Raw genomic sequence first — 23,219 nt, forward strand, 5'->3', positions numbered from 1 at the left:
AAATAAGCAGGGAAAAATGACGTTTTAGGAAATAAGACATTTAATTTCATCCAGATGTTATGAATACAAAGTAAAAAGCTGTTAAAAACATTTTCATTTTTTTCCATCAGGTGTCAATGAAGACTTTAAAAGTTTTGAAGTATAGGTCTTATAGGGTCATTAAATATTTAAAACTGGTAATGTGTTCCCAAGAACGGCATTGTTTTCACAACACAAATGGAAACTGAATGAAAACCTGTATCTTAAAGTAGATTTAAATATAAGTATTACAAAAATGTATTGACAATTTTAAAATAAAATTTTAGGTTTCTTAGAATAAAGACTTTCTCTCATTACGTTTAAATGCTAAAAGGCTATATAATTATTGATTTCACACATCCTATAGTTTTGAAACTCCTGATTTGACTGGAGCCAGAGTGAAAGAAAGAAATATCTCTCTTCGAGGGGTTTGAGATATTACAAAAGATGTAGGGTATGATACTCAAAAGGTTAAGAATCAAAAATCGGAAGTAATACAGTGTTTTTGTAAACATCATGACTTTGAGTTTTTAATATGTTTATTGAAGTTCGAAAAAATTTTGTTTTTCCAATTCTGTTGTCTTTTATTTATTTCTCTTATCTTACTATAGTGACTTATTCCACAGTAGTATTGAAAGCAGACATCCTTGACTCGTTCCTCATCTTAGGGGGAAAGCATGCAGTCTTTCACTATTAAGTATGATGTTAGCTGGAAGTTTCTCATATATGCCTTTTATCAGGTTGAAGAAATTCTCTTCTATTTCTAATTTGTTGAGAATTTTTTAAAATCAGAAATGGGTATTAGATTCTTACAAATATTTTTTTCTGTGTCCATTGAGATGATCATGTTTCAACATTTTGTTTCTTAACATGGTGAATTACATTGAGTGACTTCTGCCTGTTAAACCAACCTACCATAACCTAGCATACTCTAGCCACTCTTGACTATGATGCATTATCCTTTTAATATATTGTTGAATTAGGTTTGCTAAAATTTTGTTTAAAATATTTGCCTCTATGTATATGAGGGACATTGGTCTGTAGTTTCCTTTCTTGTATGTTTTGGTATCAGGGTAATGCTGGTGTCATTAAATTAGTAAATATTCTCTCCTCTTCAATTTTCTGGAAGAGTTTGTGTAGAATGGGTACTATTTCTTCCTATAATATTTGTTAGAATTTAATAGTAAAGCCAGCTGTTCCTGGAGTTTTCTTTGTGGGAAGATTTTTTTGTTTTTTTTTGTTTTTTTTGTTTTTTTGCGGTACGCGGGCCTCTCACTGTTGTGGCCTCTCCTGTCGCGGAGCACAGGCTCCGGATGCGCAGGCTTAGCGGCCATGGCTCACGGGCCCAGCTGCTCCGCGGCATGTGGGATCCTCCCGGACCGGGGCATGAACACGCGTCCCCTGCATCGGCAGGAGGACCCTCAACCACTGCGCCACCAGGGAAGCCCTGTGGGAAGACTTTTAACTACAAATTTAATTTTTAAAAATAGGTAAACAATTAATCCAGTTATCTATTTCTTCTTGAGTGAGCTTTGGTGGTTTGTGTCTTTCAAGGAATTTGTCCATTTCATTTGTGTTGTTGAACGTGCAAAATATTGTTCATAATATTCTCTCATTTTTTTAATATCTAAAGAAACTGTAGTACTGTCACCTCTCCTAATATTGGGATTTTTTTGTCTTGACCACTCTGGCTAGATGTTTCTTAACTCACTGATCTTGTCAGAGAACCAGCTTTTGATTTCATTGAGTTTCTCTATCGTTTTTCATTTCATTGCTTTGATGTTTATTATTTTCTTTTCTCTGTTTACTTTGGGTTTAATTTGCTCTTCTCTTTCTAGTTTCTTAAGGTCGAATTTGAGACCTTTCTTCTTGCCTAATATAGGCATTTAGTGCTATAAATTCCCCACCCTGGGACTTCCCTGGTCGTCCAGTGGTAAAGAATCCACTTTCCAATGCAGGGGACGCGGGCTCGGTATCTGGTTGGGAACTGAGACCCCACATGCTGCAGAGCAGCTAAGCCCGAGCGCCACAACTTCTGAGCCCGTGTGCCTCAACCAGAGAGCCTGCGTGCTCTGGAGCCCTCACACCACAACTAGAGAGAAGCCCATGCGCCACAACAACAAAAAAGCTCCCACATGCCACAACAAAGACCCAACGCAGCCAGAAAGAAAAAAATAAGTCTCTGCCCCAAGTATCTCTTTAGAAGTTGGGAAAGTTTTAAACATTCTATTTTTTCTCTCCCCTATTTTCTTTTTTTAATTTACTTATTATTTTTAAAACTTTATTTATTTCATTTTATTTTTTTAACACCCTTACTAGAGTATAATTGCTTTACAATGGTATGTTAGTTTCTGCTTTATAACAAAGTGAATCAACTATACATATACATATATCCCCATATCTCCCCCCTCTTGCATCTCCCTCCCACCCCTCCTGTCCCATAATTTATTTATTTATTTATTTTTATTTTTATTTTTATTTTTATTTTTTTGCGGTACGCGGGCCTCTCACTGTCGTGGCCTCTCGCGTTGTGGAGCACAGGCTCCGGACGCGCAGGCTCAGCGGCCATGGCTCACGGGCCCAGCCGCTCCGCGGCATGTGGGATCTTCCCGGACTGGGGCACGAACCCATGTCCCCTGCATCGGCAGGCGGACTCTCAACCACTGCGCCACCAGGGAAGCCCCCATAATTTATTTTTTTAAAGGTATCTTTATTGGAGTATAATTGCTTTACAATCCCATGTTTTATAAGAGTACCTAGTATGGCTTCAAATCACATGAGGGGGCTATCAATATCAAGTCTTCCTCTCTAGAAGTTTGCAGTCTAGGCACTCTGGAATCAAACTTGTATTTACATGTGTTCTAAATCTTGAGACTTATTAGTGTATTTCAGTGTTCCAACCTCTGACCTGTAGGTTTTGGTCTACAAATATGTCACATTCATCAAAATAAACATTAAATGTCCCTAATTTATGTAGTACGTAGGACAGATTTTTCTTTAACCAAAAACTTTCTAACTTCCTGTGTGTCTCATGTTGGATTCCACTCGCCTCCTCCCCCCAAAGGTGAAATTTGTTCAAGCAAACAAAAAATCTAGTTGACAGAGTAGTGTTATAAACATGCATGTCATTCACCTGTGTTCATCAGTTGTGAATATTTCCCTGTTTTTGTTCTATCTTGATATGTATTTATCTGCTTTTATATTTTGCAGCATCATTTACAGAGTAAGTTATAGGCATCTAGATGGTTCATCTGTAAATATTTCAGCATGGAGCTCCTAAGAACAAGGACATTCTCTTGTATAGCCATGATACCATTATCACTTCTAAGAAATTTAACATTGATATGATATCTATCCCTAATGTACAGCCTATATTCAGATTTCCTTAATATATCTCCAAAATATACTTTATAGCTGTTTTTCCCCAATCTTGGATCAAATCAAGGGTCATGAATTGCATTTAAGTTGTCAATCTCTTTAGTGTTCTTTAGTCTAGAAACTTCTCTCCGCCTTTTTTCTTTCATGACTGCCTTTTAATTTGTCTGTGCCATGCGGCATGTGGGATCCTAGTTCCCTGACCAGGGATCGAACCTGAGCCCCCTGTATTGGAAGCGCAGAGTCCCAACCACTGGACCTCCAGGGAAGTCCCATGACTGCCTTTTTTTAAAGTTTAAAGCAACGCCAGTCTACTGTAGTAGCCACTAGGCACATGTGGCATTTTTTATGTGACTGGGGCAACTGAGGAACTGAATTTTTAGTTTTATCTATTTTTAATTGATTTAGTTTTAAATTTACACATGTGGCTAATGGCTGTCTCATTGTACAGTGCAGGTCTGGACCATTTGTCTTACACAGTGTCCCACAGTCTGGATTTGTCTGATTGTGTTCTCATGATTCTTTCCTCATTATTGGCAAGTTGATTGCATAAGTAGTGATACTTATTTCCAATTACATATTTTCCAAATATGTCAGTTTGCAGTTATGTCAAGTATACAATATTATGCCAGTTTGTCCCAGACAGTGTTGTAAAACAGAGCACTTTAATGCAACTGTTCAAATATGATACTTGTTTTGTGTGCCCCATGATAAATTAAAAACCAATTTTAAATTATTTACCTATTTAGTTTATTTTCATCATTAAGGTATTGGAAGTACGACTGCAATGTTGTCTTCAAGCCTGGGGTCTTGATCCTGCATATAGTATGGAAGAGGCATCTCGGTAGGATGGTAGGCAAATGTTTGAAAGATTTTGTCACATTTTCAAGGCAAATGTTCAAGAAGTTCAGAATAATTCTGTAGTAGTAGAACTTAGCTGTGTAGTGCTCCTTTTCTTCCTGCCTCCCTTTTTGAATTGGCTACATTATGTTACCCTGAGTAATACATTTAACATTTAATGCAATGTAACATTTGATATAATAGAAAAGAATATTTTGGCTTTGGAAGCATCTAGGCTAGTCTATGAATAATTAAGGGTATATTCTAATGGATTATTACCATATTGATAATTATTTGAAATGTAAAGTTTTCTTTAGTCTTTCAGAACCATATACACATGTATTAGTATGTGTATTAGTATTCGTAATGAAGACTGATAGAATGGTGAACATGTATCTGATAACTTAGAATACTTGGTAATCTTTATTTTTTTATTTTTTATTTTTTTTAAATTACTTGGTAAACTTTAAAAACAGTTTTTGTTTAGTAGGTGAAATGGATACTTTTCTAGAAAAATAGTTTCAAAATCAACTCCACTAGAAGCAGAACTCCTAAATAGACCAATCACCATTGAGGAAGTAGAGAAAATAGTAAAAGAGCTCTTACATAAATACCAAGATGACTTCACAGGGAAATTCTACCAAATCTCTAAAGATCAGGTAGTCTTGTGTTAACTGCAACTACTCAAGACCATATAAAAAGAGAGAAAACTTAAAAGTTTCATTTTGAAGTAAGTTATGACATTGATCCCAGAATCTGACAAAGTTTGCAGCAAAAAAGAAAGCTACCAACCAGTTCCAGTTAGGAATATTGGTGTACAAATCTTAAATAAAATATTAGTAAACAAAATTCAGCAATCTAGAGGAGAAAAATCATGATTTCCTAATATGGGGAAAAAGCATTTGACAGAGTGCAATATCTATTTATTCCTAAAGTGTTCAATAAAATTTTAATGGGGAAGTACTGGAGGCATTCCCACTGAAGTCAGAAACAAGACAGGGATGACCACTGTCACTGCAACTCTATGGCGTTGTGTTGAAAGTATTAGCCAAAACATATACAGGAAAATGTTAAATGACGCCACAGGAAAGCACTCAGCAAAATCCAGAATATAAGAAATCTATAGGCTAAATGACTATAGATTAAAAGAGATTTAAGAGACATTAACCAAATACGGTATTTGTACTTTTCTTGGATTCTTATTCTGAGACTCAGTAATTTCAACTGTAAAACATTTATGAGACAGTTGAAGAAATTTGAACATTGATATTGATGATATTAAAATATTATTCATTGTTTTAGTTGTGATAATGATACTGAGGATTTTTTTTTGAGTACTTATCTCTTGTGAACACACTGAAATGTTCATGAATGAAATGAAAAAAATGTCTAAAATTTACTTGAAAATAATTGGGAGAAAGGTTGGGAATGGTTACAGGGTAAAGGTGAGATAAGAGTGGGCATGAGTTGATGATTATTGTAGCTGGGAGGTGGATACCTGAGGTTCACTGTATTAGTCTATTTGTGTATGTTTGGAATTTTCCATGATAAAAATTTTTTAAATAGTTATTTGCTATTTATCTTTAAACTCTTCACGGATATAGGTTTAAAGAGTGCATGATTACTAGAAGAGGGAGGTAGGCTTTCTTTGGATATTTTGTAGATATTTTAGTTTGCGTATTTTCCACTTCAAAACACTGCTATTAAAAAACGTATAAGTCAACATTTAATAATCTTTGTGTTAGAGATTTGATTTTGGTTTCTTATTAAGTGGGCTAAGCCTAAATTTGGCTTTAATTATTAGTGATAGATGTCAGAAGTTCAAATGAAAGGATTATTATAAAAGTTTTAGTAACTATTTTAAATGAGATATAAGTTTTCTTTAAAATTGCTTAATCAAGAGAGAGTCACTCCAATATAAAATAAAAAGTTTAGAAAAAAAAGAATCACATACAAGGATGTATTGTACAACACAGGAAATAGTCAGTATCTTATAGTAACTATAAATGGAATATAACCTTTAAAAATTGTTAATCACTGTGTTGTACCCAAGAAACATAATATTGTACAATAAAAAAAAGAATCACATATTTACATTTCTTATTAAGATTTTTATACCAAATCCAGATGCTTTGCCTAAAGTCTTGGTTTAATTTTTTTCAGATGGATTTAATGCCTTTTATTAACAAAGCTGGCTGTGAATGTCTTAATGAAAGTGATGAGCATGGATTTGACAACTGTTTACGAAAAGACATGACCTTCTTGGAATCTGATTGTGATGAACAGGTAACCGAATGCTTAAGCCTTGTAAGGATTATCAGTATTTATGCCTGCTCTTGTTTCTTGTTCAGGTTTCCATCTCAGGATTTCTCTTTTCCAGATGCTCACTTCTTTCTTCCTTTTTATAACTTCACCCCTGTCCTTTGACCCTGCAGACCCCCCTCGTTTCTTTGTTCTTCTATGCCAGCTGCACTGCGGAGAATCACCGATCTCTTGGATTGCCCCGAAGGCTGAGTTGAGCCTTCACTCTTCTTAAGTCCTTTTGTTCATTCTTGACTTGCCTTCATACTTCCTACACGACTTTGTCCCTGAGAAATAGAAACTAATTAGATGAGCCCTCCCTGTATGTCTAGTCCTCACTCGCAGATGTAAACCTGTTGTATTTCCCTATAATTCCCAGCGTTATTGTTCCAGAGGAAGTAGTGTAGTATAGTACTGCCTTTATCAAGCCATCTCTGTCTTCATCTTGACTGTTATTTTCCTTAATTTAATTTCTATTCCATTGCCTCTGCTTTGTCCCCATTTCCTGTTCATCTTTTACATGTTCACAAAAGTTATTTCTCTAAAATATAAATCTGATCATGCTTCTTTTTCTTAAAAGAGTTAAATGGTTCTTCAGTGACTTCAGGAAGAAGGTGTCGTATTCTTGCTGACTTTATCTGCTTCTAGCTTTCTACTCTCATAATCCTCTGCACCTGTGGTTCAAGTCTCTAAGCATGTCATGCTTATTTTCTGGCACACAATTACAGGTCAAGTATAAAAGGTACTTACATAACCAAAGGGAGTAATTTAAGTATTTTCTTAAGCAAATAGACCACAGTGATTTGAAATCATAAATCCAAATCCCATCTTTCTTTGCTCCAGCCAGAGCTACCTTACTGTATAGCTTTGAGAATATCATTCACATTGTGCTCCTTGTAAATGGTGCCCTGAAATAATGTGGTGATGCATATCAGAAGGACTGGCTACAGCTTCCCTGAAATCTTCCTGCCAAGGAAATCTTCCTCCCAGGGTAGAAGCATAGGTACCTACATCAGACAGAATTTTAGCTGGAAAGAAGATTGAGTGAATGAATCAGAGATAGGCATTTCGGCATTGTTTTGTGTTCCAGTTCCCTTACCTAGCTTTTCAGATTCAGTTAGTCAGATAAATTTAAAATGGAGGTTTGGAGGTTACTGTTAGAGCTGTGAGTCCTGTTCTCTTGAGTTTTGGATCAAATAGAGTTCATTTGAGGTCTAGTCTCTCCACGTAGCCTGTGTGCATTGTCTCCAAATTGTCAAGTGACGTGGGTGGATGCTTCCACAAATAAATTGTTTTGGAAAATAATAAGCTTAATATGCTAAAATATATAGTTTAAATTTTAATTTCGGGATTTTGTTTGTTTTTTTGGAAAGCAGATTGCTTATCAGTTTTAGGTTACAAGACTTTAGGTTCTTACATATAATTTTAGTTAATTCTATTAAATTTTGTTGTTATTTCTTTATACGAATAATACATTAATGTATTTTTCAAATGTCAGCCTAATCAAGTTACTTTCAACTTACTGATATTCTATATTACGTTGGTTTTGTTAGATGAATTAAATTTTGTCTGCTGCTTAATTATTTAAATCTCCTTAGCTATTGTGTTATTTAAGGTGTTCAACAGTCCTTTAAAAATGAAACTATTATTTTCTTCACAGCTACTTATTACCGTGGCATTCAATCAGCCTGTTAAGCTTTATTCAATGAAATTTCAAGGGCCGGATAATGGTGAGTAATGGGCAGCTTTTCTTTAACTTTCTGCTCTGTAGACCTGCTAGCACATATTTAAAACTTTTCTTTTTTTTCTTTTCTTTTTTTTTAAATTGAGGTATAGTTGATGTATACTCCTATGTAAGTTTTAAGTGTACAACATAATGATTCACAATTTTTAAGGGTTATTCCATTTATAGTAATTCTAAAATATTGGCTATATTCCCTGTGTTGTACAGTATATCCTTGTAGCTTATTCATTTTATACATAGAAGTTTGTACCTCTTAATCTCTTACCCCTATCTTGCTCCTCCCTCCTCCCCTCTTCCACACTGGTAACCACTAGTTTGTTTTCTTTATCTGTGGGTCTGCTTCTTTTTTGTTATATTCCCAAGTTTGTCGTAGTTTTCAGATTCCACATATAAGTAAGTGATATCATACAGCATTTGTCTTTCTCTGTCTGACCTATTTCACTTAGCATAATACCCTCCAGGTCCATCCATGTTGTTGCAAATTGCAAAATTTCATTCTTTTTTATGGTTGAGTAGGATTCCATTGTATATATATTTACTACATCTTCTTTATCCATTCTGTTGATGGACACTTAGGTTAAAACTTTTTATTAAATAGAGGTAAAGATTTCTTGTTTTGGGAAGGAGTGAAATTGTTCTTAGAACAAAGCAGTGGGCAAATAATGTGAGATTATTGGACCGAAAGTAATAAAAAAAGAAACGTTTACCCTTTTTCCGAAGTTTTTTATTTTAGAATTTAAGTTCCCTTTTAATCTGAAAACGAGGTAGCCCTTTCTTCCAACTAAAGATTCTAGGGTTGAGGTAGCTGTTTTTCAGGATCAGAACTGGGAGAATTATTTCACATTCCTCCTGTTACAGGTGATAAGACAGGCTCCGGATCTTCCTATTTGTGCTCTAATTATAGTTTCATCTTCTTTATACATATTATGATGCGGTAAACATGATTGTACAGACTTGGCATTTTTCTTTTCATTAAATAAAGAATTGTGCTATTCACCCTCCCACCCCCTTTTTTCTGTTTCTTACTGAAGTGTTTTTTGCTGGTTGGGGCAGGCAGGGGTGCGGGCATGGGATGGGCAGTGGGGACTAGGATTCTGGTTTTTTAGTTGGTTGGGAGAAGCAGTACGCTTATCAGGTAGCATTCCCTTATCATTTGCTATTCTAAATTTTCGTGTATTAATGACTTTTCACTAATAAAATTGTTTCTTTATTCTGAGAATACAAAGTATTTATAAAAGCAAATGCTATAGAAATGAGTATTTAAGCAGTGTGACTATCTTAAGATTCCTTAATCAGTCACAAAACACTGGTCTGAAGTTAAAAGGACTAAGACACTCTATCAATATGATTTTACCACTGAGCACATCCTAATCCCTAAGATGAATTTTGGTAGTTTGTGTAATTAATTTCCTTCTGGCTAAATGTTGTCACTGATAGTGCTTTCCTCCTAAATAACAAAATGTACCAACTGATGGCAACTGCAAGACCCATGTCAATGTTATTTCTTTTATGAAACTTTCTGTCAGCCTGCATGTGCTGTCAGACTCCACTGCCACCTTCGCTATACCTCCTCACTGAGAGTTGTGCATGTATCATAGTATGTCTTTTATAGTTGAGGGCAAGAACTCTGTGTATATGTTATGCATGTACATATATATGTATGTGTTTTCATCTAGTATTCCTAGTACTTAGTATAGTTTTAGCAGGCCAAGAATATACCAGTAATATGTTTGGCGTTAGCATTTAATTTTATTCTACCATTTTATAGGTCAGGGTCCTAAGTATGTAAAAATTTTTATCAATCTACCCCGGTCTATGGATTTTGAAGAGGCAGAAAGAAGTGAGCCAACTCAAGCTCTGGAACTAACAGAGGATGATATTAAAGAAGATGGTATTGTCCCACTTCGTTATGTAAAGTTTCAGAATGTTAACAGTGTAACTGTAAGTAATATTTCATTCAGATATATTTAACGGGTTGTGGGTGACAGTTCATGCCATCTTTAGTATCCTAGCTGATTCCAAGTGATCCTTAAAAGTAATAATTGTCCACTTGGTTTGAAATGCATAAACATGTCTAATGAGCTAACTGAATTTTCTTCTTTCTAATTCATCTGTGTGCCCTAAAAAGGAAAGATGGATTGATTTTTTTTAAATTTGTGGATTTGTCAGTTTACATATATATATATTACGTATACATCTTTGGCAACTTTTGTTAAAAGTTTATTCTAGAACATTTATACTTAAATAGAAGATATTTGTGCTTCCTTCATACCTGGTGATGAGTGATGATACGTTTGTAAAGTCCAATTTACTTTTCTAGAATATAGAGTTTTTAATAGTGTAGTGGCCGCGATCTCAGTAAAAATGGCTTTTAAAAGATAGTTTTATATTATCTTAATTTACATTAAGAAAGCAGCAGCTTTTTAGCAGTTATTAATTGCTTTTGTGAATTTTAGTATTAAAACCCAACACATGCTCCTAAACCACCTGTCCACCCTAGCCTGTTCCTTCAGAGGAGGGGGTAGGAGGGTTATAAAAGAATAGTAGAATACCTAGAAAAAGGAGTGGGAACCAGCACAGAGTCACTTGAGAACAAGGCATGCCAAGCTAATGTGATTTCTTTGTGTTAGTGGATTCTGGTTTTTGTAAATTAGAATGCCATAGCATGTGTTCATTTTACGGGGTTTTCAGAAAGTAGAATTTCACAGAATATACTTGTGGTATATGATGGTAAGATGGTGGTAAGATGAAAGATTATATAAAGTTGAGTTTTCAGTAGTTGAAATATTTTACCCAGATGAAATTACAGAAAATGGTCATACCATACTGGAACACTGGTTATGAAATATTTTTTTGACTTTACTCATATTTGTAACATTCAATTAATAACACCTGTTACTTTATTTAGTGATGGGAGGAAGGCATTTGTTTATTGGAAAAGCCCTTTAAACCCAGAGATCCTAATATAATCTCCTCTATCTTTGAGAATCATTGAACATAGTTATCTTGTGATAGGTTCACAGTCTTCACTGTGTCCTATCAAAATCAAAATTTTAGTCAGTGACTTAAATCCCGACAGAGAAAGCATGCCTGTCACTTTTTTTGGTGGTAAAATTGAAATTGAAATGACAGCTTTGATCAGGAAGTCTAATCAGAATAAGTAGATGGATTTTAAAAGCAGTAAATATAAACTGTTGTGCTTAGATTAAAAAAGCATTGCAAATAAATAGATAGCTAGTTTAATAGTCCACTTATAGACTTAGAGTTTTTAATTGAATAGCTCAGTTTGAGATGAATCTGTGGTTTCCTGTAAAAACAGCAAAAACTGATTGCTTAGTGCCATCTGAGAATGAAAAAAGTATGTTGCTGAATTCAAGAGAGGCAATAATCTTAAGTAGACCGTGTAGAGTTATTTTTTTTAATAGAGCAAATTTTTAAAATTCAATATATTGAAAAAGGATCTATGAGTAAAGTTTCTGTCTCCTAAGATGCTGAGGGGAGTTTTTAAATAGAAAGGGTAAAGAGCCAAGCTTGAAAAAACATGTAAGCCACAGTATAGTTTTAGGACCCTATTTCCAGTACTATTTTTTTCTTTTAAAATTGTAGGAAATAGAATGAATGAAGGATTATCAGAAAGAATATAACTGCAGAGATTTTCCTCAGTGAAAAATTATAATTTTAGTAAAGTTTCAGTAACACTCTGCCCATTGTAATCATGAATTTCATACCCTTTCAACATTCTTTGTAAATAATTTAACTATGACCCTTCTACACCATCACACTAAATCATCAAGAACTTGTGTATGTGAGTGTCTTGCCATGACATCCCTGGAGAAGGTAAGAATAGCTGGGCAAACAATAGAATTAATAATGCTATAGGAGTACTAGTCTAAATGTAATTTGGATTAATCCTTACAAAGAATGGAAGGTATTTTTATTAATAACCTAAGGAAATTGATTAAATTTAAAGCATGTTTATAAAAGAAGGAGTGTAATCATTAATGTAAAAATTCTTTCCTTTTTTGGTGTGTGTGTGTGTGTGTGTGTGTGTGTGTGTGTGTGTGTGTGTAGATATTTGTTCAGTCCAATCAGGGTGAAGAAGAAACAACAAGAATTTCATATTTTACTTTTATTGGGACTCCAGTCCAGGCAACAAATATGAATGACTTCAAACGAGTAAGTTTGTTTAAATGATAGCTAGGAGAAATAAAAATAACAATTTTAAGGAAATAATTTTAAAGCTGTCAAAATCATATGTCATGAAATTTTATAAGGTTAAACAGAACAGTAGGTTCTTCTAATCACATTTTTAGATTTCTTACTAAACGAAATCTCTAATAAAAATAAGTCCTACTGTTGTAGTGTCTATTAATGAATGGCATCCAAATAAGAGGGGTAAAAATTATTGTTTGGTTATAGAAAGTAGTTAGGAATAATGAAAAATAGTAGTAGTAAGTTAAATCATTATTAATGAATTTTTAAGAACTTTGCTTGCTTATATTAAGATTTTGATTATCATTGTTTCTGATGAAAACATATTTAAAATGACAATTTTAATCAAAAAGAATGGACTCAGTTTTACTACACTGAGATGCTTTCAAACCATGTCTTCGTGCTGAAAGAACACATTTCAGCAAATAACTATTCAGTGGACAGGCATATATGTATGTATTCAGTGAATTTTTTTGTTTTTTGTTTTTGAGGACATAGTCCCAAAGTTTGTGAAAGAATTTATAAGTTCTATGGGACCTTTAGGAAAGAGAACATTTTTTTCATTCTTGGAACTACTTGTAATTGGTAACAGTTCATTTAGGATGACTCTTAAAATATACAACCACAGATCATAGATGTATTTATCAGTACAGAACCCGGTTGCTGTACACAGACTAAATGTGCAGCAGCACCGGAGATGTAGGTTTTACTTGTGTTTCTGATGGCTGCATCTGGCGGGCAGTCTAGAACTTGGGGTGATTGTAAGAGGGGAAGAGTTTCCCTAGCACTGTCAATGCCTGGAGGAAGAGGCACCTGGCTTAAAACTTAGAGCCCTGTTTGGGGAATTGGAGCCATGGAACACCCTGAAAGCGTATTCTTTTTGATGGCACTGCAGATATAATTTTAATCCAATAACAGAAAAATTCATAAAATTTCATAACGGTGGATGAGCTTATAAAATTGTACGCTGTTTTTGCAAAATTGATAACCTTGACAATAGATATTTTAATGTCATTTTCCAACTGCTATCTTTCTGTCTCACAGCATAGTTAACTTCTGGGAGGTTTAGAAACAGTTATTAGATCTGTCATGTCAAATGTTTGACATGCACATAATGACAGGTCAGAAGAAGCAGAGATTAAACATCTACGTTTTTATGATATGAAATATGCTGCACTGGGAAACTGTGAGCAACAGAGTCGTTTTGGCCACCTGCTTTGCTACTTTGCTTGTTTGAATTAAATGCCATTGGATTTGGCTTTAACCATGCCTTGCATAGTTTCTTTTTAGCTCAGTTCTTTCCTAAGATCTATTATTCTAAATCCTATTATTTTCTCATATCATTAATTCGGCTCTGGTTTCCTGCTTCTCACCTCAGCTTATGCTACTTGATTTCCATTTTTCCTTTAGGTAACCCCTACTCTATCTTGTCCATCTTCTTACCAGCCTGCCATTCAGTTATAGTTTTTCCGATGTGCATTAATAATTGTCCATCTAAGGATGTCTCCACCTCTTTGTTTTTAACATCCCACCTCACATCCCTTCTAGCCTATTTTCTCTCTTTTTTGACTATCAAACTACCTTTTTTGGACTGTCTTCAGGATAGCAAAGGTATTTTTCTTTTCTTGTCTGAGAGTATTTGTGTTTGTTTTAAAATGCTATTTACCTTATTGAAAATTATGGCAGAACAATAGTTCTCAAAACTTTTTGGTCCCAGGACCCGTTCACAGTACTAAAGATTATTGAGGACCAATATTTATCTAATATTTACCATTTTAGAAGTTAAAACTGAGAAATTTAAAAAATATTTATTTACAAATAAAATCACTGTTAACACAAGTAATATTTTAAAATATATATATTTCAAAACAAAAACTAATTTTGTGAGAAGAAGAGCATTGTTTTTACACTTTGACCAATTTGTTTATAGTCTAGCTTAATAGAATCCTCTCATTCTCATATCTGCTTCTGCATTCAGTCAGTTTTGCTATAGTAAGTCATGTAACCTCTGGAAAACTTCATTGTACATTTGTGAGACAATGAGAGTTAGTTAAAGAGGCAAGTAACAATTTAGCATTATTATGAAAATAGTTTTGACCTTGAAGACTCCATGAAAGGGTCTCAGGGATGCCCAGCCTGGACCACACTGAGAACTGCTGTGAAAATAATGTAATGCTATAATGGACTCCCTTCTTCGTGTTCTGGACTTCTTAATCCATTGCTTTTAATGTTTGATAAATTTTAATTGGTTGAATGACTTTCTTATATATATTAATATTACATTTTCTTTCAGTAGTTTCCAAATGAGTTTTGTTCTCGTGTCATTCATTGAACTCTAGGGTTATTCTTCAAGAGTAAGCTAGTATTTCAGTTTTCTTCATGTTGTGCTAAGTCAACAACTTCAGTGTAGGAAAACTGCAGTTAAAAAGCTAGCTTATGTTTAACTGAAATTGGCCTTGTGTAGAGTCACTTAATTAAAAACTATCAGTGAGCTTGGTGTTTCTAGTAAAGGAAATAAACGATACATGGTATGGTACTTGTTGTCCCTGTGGTACTATGCTAGGTATAGTCATAAGCTCTGCCAGTAACGAGTTTATATTGTTAAAGGGTAATGCACAAACATTTGGAATGCTAATCAAAGTTAATCAAAGCTTTAGTTCACGGCTCTCTTCCTCTACAGAGTATTCTCATCCTTTCCCAGCCTGGTGATATTTCCTTCTTCCCAAGAATGGCTGGGAAAATATCAGAATGTTTTGTGGAGGAAAAGGGCCTAGAACTAAGCTGTGGGAGTAGAAATGGATAGAGGAAAAGATAGCAGTGGGCACTCTAGGTAGAATGGAAAACAGGAACCTTGGGCATGGAAGTGGGAAGGTGCAGGTCCTTCATTCGAGGATGGGTCAAGGATGGCACTTCTTTCCCTTATTTAGTCAGTCTGAATTTTAAAGGAATTGTACATAGTAATTGGTATTTAAAATTTCAATATAGATTGGGCATGTGTTTTATCAGCACAGAGAGGAAAGTTTTGATACCTCTGTGTAGTGAAGAGAGCTGTGTAAAATGATTTTAATGGATGATAAAATAGAATTTGGTAGCGTTTTCAGTTTACATTTTTATGTTGTATGAGTTGTTTCCAGATAATTTTAGTTTTCAGAATGTCATTGATCTTCTCCTTATGTCACTAAGATGACAGAGCTAAGGTAATGCTGGTGAATCTTGGATGTAGCTAGAAATCTGAGACCACCTTGCATGCTGTTACAGCTTTAGAAGATTATACTTTTCAGATTTTGGAGACTAGAACATACCTTCCACTGGTCTGTTTTTGCCTCATAAGAAGCATTATGCCCAGATTATAATATATACTTAGGCTTTCTGTTGTAAATGGATTCTTTGTGTTGCAGCATGAAAAAAGCTTGCCATTTTAATTGGAAGTAGATGTTTTCTTTGCTAAAATATGCTCTTTACATGGATTGCTTTATTTGAACACAAAAATAATATAAGTATACAAAACTGAGCAAAAATGAAGGGGCTTCTGCTTCTTAGGGAATGAGGTACATTTGAAAGGCAGAGCAGATTTTCTATGACTAATAAAAATAGACTTTTCTTAACTGGCCATTCACTGTATCAGCTATTTTTGTAACATTTTTGTCTGTTTATTTTTCAGCTTTTTTAATCCAACTCAAATGAACTAAAACCAGAAGATTTTTAAAAATGAAGTAATATAAAGACTGACCTTATCTCACTCTACTCCCCTCCTTGCTTCTCTGCACCTGTCTGCTCTCACCCTTCTCATGTTCTCACCATTGTTGGGGCAAGATTTCTACAGCTTCTATCATCTGGATCAGCCTTCTTGTTACCTAAATTTCCTCAACTGTCTCTTCTTCAGATCTCATTCTAGTCATGTTTCTCAGTTGGCCTTTTATTTGTTTTGGTTTTTGTTCTGGGCTTGCAACTAGGTGCTTTAATTTCATTACCATACCAGGTTGCTCACCCAACTTTTTGTTACTTTTTTTAATTTACTTTCTCCTGTCTCATTTAATTTTGTGCTACATTTTGAGAAATAATTTTGCAATAAAACTTACATTGTTGTAAATGTTTTTAGATTTAACTAGTTAATATTTTAATCTGATCTGAAGTTTAAATTTTATTTTTTAGGAACTATAGAATCATTTTGGAAATCAAATACGAGCAGTTTCATCAAGTTCTTTTATATCAGTACTAGTGTAATATATTGATTAGGCTGAATTTGAGAGACGTGGGTTTTATTTTCTCATTGGAACTGTAGCCCCAAAATCTTTTTGCTGATTAATTGTGGGCATGTCCTGTGCTTTGCCAACACAAGTGAGATCAAGGCCAGTTGAAAGACTTATGGACTGGATGTTAGGCTGGGTTAAAATATTAACATAGAAGATCAATGGACTCTTTACTGAATAAATATTTTTGACATCTAATTTTGATGTACCAAAATTTTTGTTTGTCTGAGGTGTAATATAAAGACTTAAAAATGAATAAAAGAGCTTTACTTTTGGGGTGAGAAACTCCATATTGGAATGCTGAATTTCTTCTTTTTTACAGAGAATACACATTGGCAAGTTGAGAGTTATCAACCTGTGAAACAGTATGCAGATTCATGTCTTCTACTGTGTCACATCTGTTAAAATTTAAATTTTTAATATTAGTTGTTTTTGTTTTCTTTTGCTTAATCCAATAGCTCTGTGTTTTGTGTGTTCCCAAGGGATATAATGATCAATAATGCTTTCAGTGTTTATCTGCTTAAATCCATTTGTGGTACAGATAGTGCCCCCTCCCCTTCTTTCTTAGGAAAGCTCCCCCCAGCTCTTAAAATCTAAATTTCTTAACTCTCATCCACGTACTCTTTTATGAGACTACCTTTTGTATCTTTTTGGCATCTTGGGCTTTTTAACACATGGTTTCCTTGGATCAGAGAGGAGTTATTTTAAAGTAGTAAAAGTGATTTTCCTCAAGATGGGGAAAACAGCATTTCTAGCATCACGTGATTAGGAATTCAGTGGAAAGGGTTTTTATGATCTTTTCCCATGAATGACATTGACCCAGCCATGTTCTATTTTAGACCAGACTTGTACTGAAGACCTGTGTGAGTTTTACTTGATTCAGATACTACCGTTGGGACCAGAATCAATTTAAAATATGAAAATTGTATTTACAGACATACATAGAAATTTTTTTGTATACAAATATATGTTCAATAGCTTGCAAGTAGATTTCCTTAGAGGAATTTCTGCCATGAGAATACATTGTTATAAACTTTAGATTTAAAGTAAATTGTTTGATTAGAATGTAGTTTTAGAGCCTTCCTTCCCACAGAGGATTTGTTTTCTAGAACTATTGGTAGAAACCAAATTTATTCTTTATATTTTTAATCTGCTACATTTATAGCAACTAGAACATTTTTTAAACCCTTCAGTAGAGAATTTTTCTAGTCATTGCCTGAAACAAGGTTTATTCTTTATCATTTCAGTAGTACATTGTAGCAATCAGGGTTTTTTAAAAATAGAAACTAGGCCAAATTAGTCATTTTTAATCTGTTTTCATTGCATGTCTGCATATTGATAGAAAAGTCTAGAAACCTGTCATCCTGGGCATGAAGACATAAGTTTAGCATACTCTTTTAATTGTACATTATTTTATGATCGGCAGGCATTTGATATCTCATTGCCTAAAAATAGTATGCCAAATATGTTTCACTCATGTAGCATCATCTTTTTATTAACTTCTCTAAACTGTCAACCTTGTTTTGAAAAATTGCATTACTTTTTCTTAAAACAGTGTGGGAAACCAAAAATAGCCTGCATGTGTTTTATTTTTAATTTCTAGAGTCTGGGAAGGGAGGGAGGGTCACAGTGTGCTTCAACAATGAAGATAATACTGCATGCCAAAAAATTGCAAAGATAAAAATTAATACCAGCTTTTAAAAATGATTACAATTTGTAATATTATTTTTAAAATAACTCATATTTCTAAATCAATAAGAAGTACATATAAAGTTATTTTTGTTCTTCCTAGGTAGTTGGCAAAAAAGGAGAAAGCCACTAAGGTACAAAAGACACTGGAAGACCATATTGCAGTCAGATCTACAGCTCCTGGATAATTGCTTGATTCTCACCAGAGACTTTCAATATTTCATTCATTGCCATTACCAATAAATCATTGCTTTTGTTCAGATGGTATCACTAGTGTTTCTCTTGTAATCTTAATACATGCAATTGTAAATAAAAGTAACTACTTTTGCCAAGCTTAATTTTTGTTGTTCTAAATAAGTATTTTCCCTTTCCATTTATTTGAAAATTGGCCATCTTCTGATTTTAGCAGAGACATAGGTGTCTGGTAGCATACTGAGCAAAAGACAGTTTCTCTCTTTAGAGGAGCAGAACTGTTTTAGGGAATTAAGGAGTGTATGTGCGCTCATGTGCACACACACAGGAAGTGATTTTGATAAGTGGACTTGGAATGGCTAACCATGTTCCAATGAGTAACTAACTCATATGTTTGTTAAACAGCATTTGGGTATCTGGGCTATAGAAATTACTCAAATTATAAACTACCAGAATTAAATAAGTTTAATGAGATTTAACTGTTCTCACCTAAAACTATTAGTTAATGGGACCACAGATTTTAAACCCTATTGGATAAACTTTTAAAATTTGAGTTATTTTCTTTACTAGTAGAGGTATGTTGAAATCTGACAGTAGGGAAAAATATAGTACTATGAATTCATGAAGCAACAGGAATTGATCTCTTTTAATCAAGCGTTTAATATTTTAACTACCAAAAGATACAGTGTAAATATACAGAGAACATGTTAAGGTTGAAAATGAATTAGCCACATATGTATGTTTAAAAGGTCTTTCACAAAAGGCTGGCAAGACAAAGCATCTGTTCCTTATTTTTTAAATCTTAAACTGTAATCTAGAAAATATTAATAAATTTAATTTTTTAATTTTTCTATTTTTAAAATTAAATTTTTAAATTTCTCAGTATTTTAAAAATTCAGTGTTTAAAAAGAGTACGTAAGACTTAAAATTTTGATTCAGTTGATAATAAATTTGAGGACCTATTTGTCTAGGACTTGGTCAAGATACTGATTTGCCTTTGAGTCACCAGTGTATTTATCCATGTGTCTGAAAAAAATTATGCACAAGTTTTTGTGGTAAAATAGTCACTTTCTGAAACCCCAATGTCATTAAATAATGTTTCGTTTCTTTGTATGGAAGCACATTAACTGGTCTGTGGTGATGTCTATTTCACGGTTATGTTGCCTTGGGTCAAGGGGAAGCAGAAGGGCAAGAAATAAAATAAAAGTTTATAACACTTCTTAATATAGACCATCTCAGATTAATCACGTCTGAAATTGAGTAAGATTAATATCAAAAGTTTTGTTTTACACTTTTGTACACTTAACCTTTTTGGGTAATTGTTCAAGTGCCTCATCTTAAGTATTGGTGACCTCATCCTATTTATACTTGACAGTTTGAAAACCCAGTGAAAATAACTTCATATCTGTAAAGGACTGGGCATCAGATTTATATTGTTTATGTGACTTTCTATAACTCGCTTGCAATATACAAACATTTCATAATTATTCACATTGTAAGTAGTGAGAAATGAATGTTTATAGGTAACTGTAACATGTTTCACTATGGGAAGTTTTACAAATAAACATGCATAGTTAACATTATTTAAGTTACCAAGCTGAAATGCTGATGTTTTCTCCTAAAACTGTGTGTGTGTATATACACACACACACATATATACATATTTATATGTAACACTGAATTTTCCAGATGAATAGGAAGAGCATTTAAAAAATATAACCTTAGTTATTGTAATGGTAGCCATCCATTACATAGTATTTTCTAGAAAACAGATATTAGGTTTATTGTTTGTTTTGTCAGACATAACAAAAACCAGAACAAAACCACAAATACCCCACAAAACTTTTCTCTTGATTTGACTTATATTTTACATCAGGATGCATTATCTGGTGTGAAACAATAATGAAATAGCCTACCTATAATAGAAACAAAAATATTTCAGTACAGAGTCTTTGTCAGCATAAGGCTGAGGGCAAAGAGTAGCACGCAGGCTACCATACTCTTATGCCCACGGAAGACATTTACGCTCCATTTTGGTCAGGTTATCCCCCAATCTCGTTTTGTTGTAGGTAGCTACTTAATCTGCTGGAGTTGACAGACATGTGAGTTGAAACCTGTCTGCTATCTTTGTCTCAAGGCCTGAGGATATATACCTAAAACAGTTCAAATCTTCCTATCTTCCTCTTAATGTCTAAGATAAATCTTTAATTCTGTAATGAGAAGGAAGCATTGGAGTTAAGTAGATTAGTAAACTTACGCTCTCTCCTTTGTGAGTTTTAAAGAATGAAAGAAATTTAGTGGTTACCCATATTGCTTGTATTAATATTTATATAGTTTGGTAGATTATGTTTTGTGTAGGTGTATATCTCTTCTGAAATTGGTCATTTCTAACCTTAGATTCTTTTTTTTTTTAGAAAAGTAATTTAGAATAAGAAATCTATTCCCTGAACACTAAAGGAGAACTTTGAGGAATATCATGTTCACTTAGCTTTAACATCTCATTGGTTAGAGGTGATGTTCTGTATTTTAGAAAGATTGCCAAACACATTGTTTTGTAATATACATGTAGCATGTTTGTTAAGTAAGTGATTTTAAAATATTGAATATTTTATTCCTCAAGCCTATTGCCTAAGGCAGAATAGGCAATTAAGCATATTTTCACATCAAGTTTTATTTTTATTATTTATTTTTAGATTTTTTCTTTTATTTTTAAAATTTTATTTTTTTAATTTTGATTGGAGTATAGTTGATTTACAATGTTATGTTTTAGGTGGCCAGCAAAGTGAATCAGTTACACATATACATATATACACTCTTTGAGATTCATTTCACATATAGGCCATTACAGAGTATTGAGTTCCCTGTGCTATACAGTGGGTGCTTATTATCTATTTTATATATAGTAGTGTGTGTATGTCAATCCCAATCTCCCAGTTTATCCCTCCCCCCCTTACCCCCGGTAACCATAAGTTTGTTTTCTATATTGTTTTATTTTTATATTAATACTTTTTTTTTTAATATGTCCTACCTCTATAAGATTAAGTGGGCAGAGTGGAGATTTTACAGGCAAATAAAATTACTTTTCAACTCTGTGGTCCATGCAAAATTATTAATTGGAGAATGTAGCACTAAACTAGGCCCATAAGGTAACTTTAGAATTTGTATATTCTACTAAAATTGTACACATCTTAGAATAATATTAAGATCTTGCTATGTAACCCTAAATCTGCTCGGGTATTTCTCCTTCCTCTATACTTGCTATGCTTCTCCATGGGAAGAGGAAGTTTACTTAGGAATCCTGGTAAGTTGAACAGGCCAGAATTAGTTGTGAAACATGATTTATTGTTTTATACTTGGACATACATTTAAGATACTGACACATGCTACTCAGGAGCAGCATCTTTGAAGTTTGTATCTCTGCTTCTACTTCTAAGCTGTGTCATGTCAAGCGAGCAACATCCTTAGGAGCTTGAGTTTCCTCGAGTTAAAAATAGGAACATTACCTCTTAGGCTTCTTGTGAAGATGAAATGGCTTTACTTTGGATCAAGGATAAAGAGTTGTCTTCTGTGCCCTGCTCCCCCATCTCGCTGCCACAGCTTTGGGGCATCATTTTTTGCTAAGTGTAGTGCAGTAGCCTCCTGGTTGTCTCCTAGCCTCTGACCTGGCCTCTGTAATGTGTCCTCCACATGGCTGCTAGTTCGCCTTTTGAGGTCTTCCTGTGAGCCCTCCCTCTCCATCCTTCTCTATCCCCCAAACCCCACTCATTTCCCCTTGTGTGGTGCACCTTACTAGCAGTTACCAGAATGTACTCTGATATCTAATGCCTTCCTCTGACCTAACTTGTCCACCAGACAAATTCCTACTTATCTACAAGGCTCAGTACAAGAAAAACTGATAGAAGTAACACATAGTGATTGTGTAAGCCTCCTCTGCTGCCGCAGCACCCTGGCACCCTGGTACATAGCAGACTGCATTGTAATTATTTGTAGTCTTATTTATAGGCTTATCAGCAGTAATGCCAGGACTTGTCCCTAGTACCAAACCAAAGTTACTTTGGTCTCTGTCACCAATAAAGTATCGAACCAATTCTCAGGTTCCAAGAGGGGATGCTGGAGGTAAATCTGAGAGGTTGTAGGAATCTGCAGTTCAGCAAGGTAAGGAAGAGAGCTCAGCAGAGGAAAGGAAAAGCGCATGCTGTGTACATAAGAAGGCTGAGAATTCTGAGGTGAGGGAGGAGATGAAGCTGGAAGAGCAAGTAGAAACCATAGCATGAAGCTCTTCTTGTGAAAGAGATCAGGCTATCCTTAGTTTATGGGAAGAGAAGGAAGCAGAGAGGAGTCCACAATGATGCAAAAGTGTTTCACTTTTATATGTAGAAACGTTGGTTCTTGGGAAAAGCAGCAAGTTGGGAGGGGAAGATGAATATAGTTTTGGATACAACATTGCCTTGAGCAATGTATCATGATTTTTTTGGCTTTAAGGTGGAGTTGTCTATTAGGTACACAGGCAGGAATGTGGTTTTAGATCTTAGGGCTAGAATTAGGGAACTAGGAGTCATTTAGGTCATGAAAGTTGAAATAGGTATATGAATGGGAGC

The 23,219-nt window shown here is 34.3% G+C and overlaps 1 protein-coding gene across 2 annotated transcripts in view; it reads left to right on the forward strand.

The window, feature by feature from the left end:
- The window catches only part of TXNL1 (thioredoxin like 1), a 37,356-nt gene extending 15,335 nt beyond the window's left edge, over positions 1–22,021 (forward strand). Inside the window, exons 4-8 of one of the 2 annotated variants that reach the window (XM_079941959.1) lie at positions 6,397–6,519; positions 8,195–8,264; positions 10,107–10,219; positions 12,350–12,454; positions 18,533–22,021. In XM_079941959.1, the coding sequence (XP_079798085.1) occupies positions 6,397–6,519; positions 8,195–8,264; positions 10,107–10,219; positions 12,350–12,454; positions 18,533–18,562 (441 nt within the window). In that variant the 3' untranslated portion in view covers positions 18,563–22,021. Of the gene's footprint in view, positions 1–6,396; positions 6,520–8,194; positions 8,265–10,046; positions 10,220–12,349; positions 12,455–18,532 lie in introns of both variants that reach the window. The other variant, XM_079941958.1, reaches the window with a different exon arrangement.
- Positions 22,022–23,219: the final 1,198 nt, after the last annotated feature.

This window comes from Stenella coeruleoalba (genome assembly GCF_951394435.1).
Source record: "Stenella coeruleoalba genome assembly, chromosome: 14".
NCBI classification, from domain to species: Eukaryota; Metazoa; Chordata; class Mammalia; order Artiodactyla; family Delphinidae; genus Stenella; species Stenella coeruleoalba.